The sequence below is a fragment of the Neofelis nebulosa genome, chromosome 6, assembly GCF_028018385.1.
Source record: "Neofelis nebulosa isolate mNeoNeb1 chromosome 6, mNeoNeb1.pri, whole genome shotgun sequence".
Lineage (NCBI taxonomy): Eukaryota > Metazoa > Chordata > Mammalia > Carnivora > Felidae > Neofelis > Neofelis nebulosa.
In genome coordinates, this window is record NC_080787.1 from 24824375 (window position 1) to 24831278 (window position 6904).

The following is a 6904-nucleotide window of genomic DNA, read 5'->3' on the forward strand; positions in this document are numbered from 1 at the left end:
GAGAGCTTTGATATGCATGCCTAAAAGTTGGGAAACAGAACACCAGTGACACACCATGCCTGAGATAACTAAAGCAAGCTGTGGCAGATCCACAGAGGGGCTGTGATGGGGTGGCCTGTTCTCTCTGAGCTCGTCAGCAGGACAAAAGATGTGTGTGATAGTTTCTTAAGAACCAGACAGGAGAGAGTTGAGTTATCTTGGGCTCTGCCCAAAGCTGCCTGGAGGGCTACCAGCACCAAGAGGCCAGAAGGGAATGCCAGATTTTTAGAGGCTGATGGAGTATCAGGTGACCACCAGAAGGGAGATGCATTGGCCTTGGTCAAGGGAACTGCAGGACAGAGGTCCCTAGCAGTGGCAAGCTCCACAGACGCAGTCAGCTTAGCCACTACAAGCCCAGAGACTGAAGTCACCATACCAAGTAAAAATGTCCCAGCACCTTACTTCTCCTCCCTCCTCCTGCAAATGGGGGACATGGTGAGTGAAGAGGGAGCAGAAATTGACCCCCAATGGCAGGTGGTGCTCCCAACTACATGCCTTAGCTTGGCAAGGGGGAGGAGAAGTCCTACTTTTGAATGAAGATTAAAGGATTAATATGCAAGACCGGACATTCTGCTTACTGAATTGAGATTGTGTTCGTGCCCCACAGTGAGGACTGACCTCACCTTAGAGTTAGCCAACGACATCACTGGGCCTGCTGCATATTCAGCCAATGGCAAAGGAAAAGCTTTCTTGAGTGAAGAAAGTCTAAAGCAGAAATGGGAAGCAGATATTAAAGTTGAGTTTTGACTATGTCATGAGTCACGAATGTTCAGCATACCATTTGCAATACAACTATGTTTTGAGAATTAAAACCCCTTAGCAGATTATCCTACTATTTGCAAAGTGATAGGTTAACTATGATTTTTTCCCCCTAATACGAAAGAATACAATCTGATGCCTGGCATATTACAGATGCCCTATAGTTGCTAATTTAAACTGAATATGAATCTTCTCTGAATTGCTGTCAGAAACTGTGGAATATTTTTCCCATCCTTATTTCAAAATAAGAAAATTTGCATATAAATTCACAGATTTCACTAGTACAGCTAGTTGTTTATTTAGCCTATTTTCACAGTGGATTTGAGGCCCATTTGTGTAAACTTCGAATGGCCTTTGAAGTCAGGGGGTGAGCTGAAGTAGAAGAGCCCTTTCCGGCTGGTCAGTGATGTTTCTTAGAAAACTGGAGACTTACAGGAGCCTTCAGCCACCACCGTCCTTGAAGCTTCCCCTCAGCACAGGGAACACACTTTAGACTACCTCTGCACTTCCTCAGAATTGTGGTGCTCCTGTCGCTGACTGTCTTCAGTAGTGGAAAGAGTGGGAAATTCGGAGATAAAAGCGAGCACGTTAGTAGTTTCAGATGTCTTTTTTTTTTTTTTTTTTTTTTTTTTTGCTTCTAGTTCTCTATCATTTTCAAGAGCCGGAATCTAATCCTAAAGAAGTCCATGAGAATGTTAAAACACAAGACTGTGGCTCAATATTTTTATTTAATTGCAACGAGACTGATCCATATATTACACACTGAAAAGCTTTCTCTGAATCTTTTAGGTGCTCATAGTTCTATCCTAACTGGCAATTTCTCCTTGAAAGTGAAGGCAAGAACATATTAAATAATGGCATACTTGTTCACTAGGGTCTCTATTTTAGCCTGCCACTTTTTTTTTTTTTTTAACATTATTCTCTATCTCCTACAGACCAAGAAGATTAGAATATCATCCAAAGTCCTTGACCGTGGTAGGTCATACTGATGATCACTATAAAGAATGTTCTGTTTCCATGTAATTTGACCGTAGCACAAGATTAAATAGGAGTTCCTAAAGTTACATTTTAGTAATGTTCAGTGTCGCTTTCCTTTCTGTCCTCAGATGAGGCCTCTTTGACCTCTGATCATCATACATCCTGTAACTGGGAACCTTCCTTCTGAAATTTTCCTTGTATTCATCCTCTTCACTGCATCCCTACAGCCACTGCCACATGTCAGGCCCTCATCATTTCTCATCTGGCCTATGACAGTCATCTCCTACTTGTTTCTGCCTCCAGCTTGGCACCCCTTGCTTTCATCCTCCACAGAGTAGACAGAGAGTCATCTTTCAGAAGCAAAAAAGATGATGCCCCTTCCCTACATAAAACCCCTCAGTGGTTCCCACTTGCATCCTGGATCAAATCGAGCTCCCTAGCGCAGCATGTAAGGTCCTCTATGATCTGGCCCTCACCCTCCTATCCAGCTTTCTCATTCACTGCTTCCTCTTTGTCATCATACACCAAACCACATCTAACCACTTGCCATTTTCCAAACATGCTGTTATTTTTATGCCTTCCTGGTATGGCCCATGCATCTTCCCCTGCCAGGAATGTTCTCTCTCAATTCCTTTTCTCCTCTTACTTCAGTTCCCACCTCACAGACTTACAGACCAGTTCAAGCTCCATCTCCTGTATAAAGCCTCTCCTGCCCTGTCTCCCACATGCAACTGACTGGCTTCCTACCACGTGCCCACACTGTCCCCTTTGATAAAACAGCACCTGCAACATTTCATTACTGTTCTCTACTTGCACATCCCTTAACTTGACTAGAACCCTTTTAGTGCAGGGATTGTCTCATATTCATTTTGGTATCCCCCAGCACCTATCCCCTAATAGGTACTAAATAGGAGGGGGTGTTAGGCAGACTCAGGACCCAGGACCAATGCTACCCATGGTGGAGTAATTCCTAATATAAGATGTAGCCACTGGTGCCCTTGTCCTACCCCAGGCCAAGGGTATGTGTTCATGAAAACCTGTGGCCTATTTGTGATATAGCTTTGTGGAAGAGGGGTACAGTCAAGGGCATGTCTGTATATGCTCCACTGAGACCCAGCTGTTCTAATAGTGAAGTTATGAGAATACCTTAATACTACCTACCAGTTCTTAGTTATACTGTGCTGGTAAGTCATTTTATGAAATATTTACATTCTTGTTTCTATTCCTTTTTCTTCATTCTGCCAGCTGGCAACCAAACCAAGGAGGATGAAACTCAACCACCCTTGTTCCTTGCCATGTTCCTTAATGAGAAAAAGGTTGAAACAAAAAAAAATATTTATTAAAATATAGTATTGGTGTTATCTGTGAAGTTTATCCATCTACAGGCTGTACTACTTTTCCATATGCATATAAGAATTAGCTGTTTATGCAAGAATTGTATATATAATTAAGAATGCCATATGTAATCAAGAATCAGCTGTCCTGTCACTGAATGCCTGTGTTTCCTAAAAACTTGATACATTTTTTTCCTTTCATTTTTAGATGCCAGATATTTTAGAAGGAAATAGAAATTATTTAAATTAAATAGGATTGAAGATTAAACATTAATCATTTTCATCAACCAGTCCAGGAGCAGTCATTACTAAGTATAGTAACCAGATCAATCATACAAATGATACATTAAAATCTGTATAAATGATGAAATTATACATCCTAAAAATTGTGATTACTTTTCTTCTAATTTATTCCTGTGAACGACAAAACATATTTACTTTAACATAAACAGAGGAACAAGTGGCTTCTTTTGCAAATGTCTATTTTCATTCACACAATATCACTTCCATATTATCAAGCCTTTAAGGACACATAAAACAGTAATGTATCTCATTCCAACTTTTTGTTTCTGCCTGTAGGACATCGTTTTTCTCTTCCGGCAGGCAAGCTCTTCCTACTACCAACCAAATTTTAAGACACTAATTCTGAAATCCTTTGGAATTAAAACACAGATGAAAGGGGAGGACTGGTCCTTTGAGACCTAACTCATAATTTCTACTTTAACATAGTTTTGAGGAATTAGTTCTGAATTTAAACAAAGGAACCAGAGACAGCTGATTTTGTGAGATATATCAGAAAAACAAATGTGCCTACATGCATATTATCCTTTTGCTAAATCCCAGAACCAGGATGGAGATGTAGCTGTTGAATCAACTATTGGAAGGGAGAAATTATTTTAGCTTGCTGAAATTAGTTTTGCACTGAAATTACTCAGGTAAGTACAAGAGAAGAATATATGGAGAATATATATCTGCACTTGAAGGAAGCGCTGAATAAATAAAAGCTATTATTATTGTTATTTTTGCTGAGGAATTCTGTAAGACAGATCTTATGTGAATTTTGAAACAGAAATTTTAACTTCTCAAATTCAAAAAGTTGCAATACCATTTAAGACAAATGATGAGAAATGCACAGAAAAATGCAGCTGTGACAGTGTTGTGTTTCAGAAAATTAAGCATTGAAAGTTTTGGAAATGATTCCAGTTTTAAAAAGAGATATTGTTTCCCTGGAGGATCCCCTCCAGGGAAAATCAAAAACATGACAGGAGAAAGACAAATATTAACATAAAGATGGCTAATGCAGTTCTGCAATCTGTACACGATTGTGATGAAACTTTTGGAAAGGAGGGATTAACATAGGCTGTCTGCAAACAGGAGCGTGTGCCTAAGCACCACATTTACCATGTATGTTATTAGACATTTATGATATTTTACCTGCAGGTTGTCTCAAAATGAATGTGCCTCCTCTGGTGCATGACTGAAGGATGCTCAGTCTAAGCCTGTACTTCTTTCAAAAAACATTTAGTGACTTTCAATAAACTGTGTGACAGCCTCTATGTTAGATGCCAAGGACACAAAGAAAAATCAGGCAAGGAAGGACTACATAATCCAAAGAAGATAGATACACTGTTCTAGAGTGGGGTGCAGGTGTAACTGTCCAGGGTACGCTAGAAGCATAGATGAAATGACCCAGGACTATGTCAGAGAAATTCAGGACACCTGAGCCAGATCTGTCCCTGACTGGACAGTCCCCAGACAGATAGAAGGGGAAAACAACAGCACAGTCAAAGCACAGAGGCATGATAGGTTGTATTACATCCCATGAACCACAAGTCATGTCTAAAACCCACATTCTTCATGTGGCAGGAGGTGAAGATGGTCATGAATAGCATTGTATGCCTGGCCAAAAAATCTGAACTTTATCCTTATGAAATCTCAAGCTCCAAAAGCTTTAAAGTAGAGGAATGATGTGGTCATATATGCATTTTGAAAGATCACCTTAAAAGTGATGTAAAGGGTAGGTTGATGGTGGGTGATGCTATAATCAGAAGTACCCGTTAGGGGCACCTGGGTGGCTCAGTCAGTTGAGCGTCCGACTTCGGCTCAGGTCATGATCTCACAGTTCATGGTTTGAGCCCCACGTTGGGCTCTTTGCTGACAGCTCAGAGCCTGGAGCCTGCTTCCGATTCTGTGTCGCCCTCTCTCTGCCTGCCCCCCACCCCCAGCCCCCGTCATGCACACTTGCTCATTCTCTCTCTCTCTCTCAAAAATAAATAAACGTTTTAAAAATAATAAAATAATAAAAGATTGTGACACTTGCCTATAGAAATAAAACTCTGGGTATGAGCAAGTAGCATATGTAATTCCGGAAGCTCCACTCTGAAATATTTACAAAGGACTCTAGGAGTCAGTATGAATTCATAATTGTACCTCTGGGGTACTTTGTGAAACTGAACATAGATCCTCCCGTATTTAGCAAGGCCAACCTTGCATGAAGAACAATTAGAACATAGCTTTTAAGAAATTCCAGTGAGCACGATATGGTGAAAAATTCAATGGCACTAATGTACACTTGAGGGTCCTTATAATAAATGGGGCCAAGGTCAACAAAGATGTTCTGAGAAGAGAATTTCTGTGATTTCACAGCACAACCACTCTACTGATGAATTCCACTTCCATTTGGACTAGAGGATTTGAACATCCCTATCAGAGACCTTTGGTACTCGGAGAATAGGGTCTAGGAAGAAGTCAGTTCCCTCTCTCCCATGTCTCTCCTTTACTCTGATGCTACTACCACACAACACTCTGACGCCAGATGTGTGGTGTTTTTTCACACACCGAGCATCCGACAGCAATTCTCTGTGACATCCGCTGGGTGTCCTACAATTTAAATCAATTCTGACACTCCCCACCTGGAGGTAGCATCAGACTCCACAGGGTAAGGGCTCAGTCCCACAAGACTGCCCTCACTCCACGGCAGATGCCTATCACTAGTCCAGGTGATGACCAGCTATAAATCAGAGGTTCCGACAAACCCCTCCTCAGGTTTGATTAATTTGCTAGAGCACCTCACAGAACTTAGGGAAACACTTACCTTTAACAGTTTATAAAAGGATACAGATGAAAAACCAGACTAAGAGTTACACAGAAGGAGGTCTTGGGAGGATCCTGAGTGCTCTGTCCCCATGGAGTTGGGGTGTGTTCCCTTCCTGGTATTTGGAGGTATTCGTCAACTGAGAAATTAATTGAATCCTATCCTTTTGGGATTTTTATGGAGGTGTCCTCATGTAGCCATGACTTATTAAATCCATGTCCAATCCTTTTCCTCTTTCTGGAAAATAGACAGTAGAGCTGAAAATTCCAACCTCCTAATCATGGTCTGGTCTTTCTAGTGACCAGCCCCCAGCCAGGAGCCATCCAGAGCTCACAGAGTTGCCTCGTTAGAACAAAAGATGCCCCTAATGCTGTTCTCACTTAGGAATTGACAAAAGTTTTAGGTACTCTATGACAGGAACTGGGGCAGAGACCAGTATATATATTTTCTTCTATCTCACAAATAGGTGTAAAAACTACAGTACATAAATACATGAGGAATTACTACAACTAATACATCTTTTTAATATACTCTTCCCTTTATTGAGGGATGATCTACATACTGTAAAAGACACCTATTTTAAGTGTAGAACTCAGTGATTTTACAAAGTAAATGTACAGTCATGCAATAATCCCTACAATCTAGTTTTAGAATATTTCCATCTCACACACCCCAAATCTCCTCTAGCCTACTGGCAGCC

At 40.9% G+C, this 6904-nt stretch overlaps 1 protein-coding gene across 9 annotated transcripts in view; it reads left to right on the forward strand.

Moving 5' to 3' along the window:
• CAGE1 (cancer antigen 1) overlaps positions 1 to 4129 on the forward strand; it is a 55788-nt gene extending 51659 nt beyond the window's left edge. For 8 of the 9 annotated variants that reach the window (XM_058733076.1, XM_058733081.1, XM_058733077.1 and 5 more), the window contains 2 exons: positions 1734 to 1773; positions 3022 to 4129. In XM_058733076.1, coding sequence (XP_058589059.1) covers positions 1734 to 1773; positions 3022 to 3126 — 145 coding nt within the window. In that variant the 3' untranslated portion in view covers positions 3127 to 4129. The remainder of the gene's footprint in view (positions 1 to 1733; positions 1774 to 3021) is intronic. The other variant, XM_058733080.1, reaches the window with a different exon arrangement.
• Positions 4130 to 6904: the final 2775 nt, after the last annotated feature.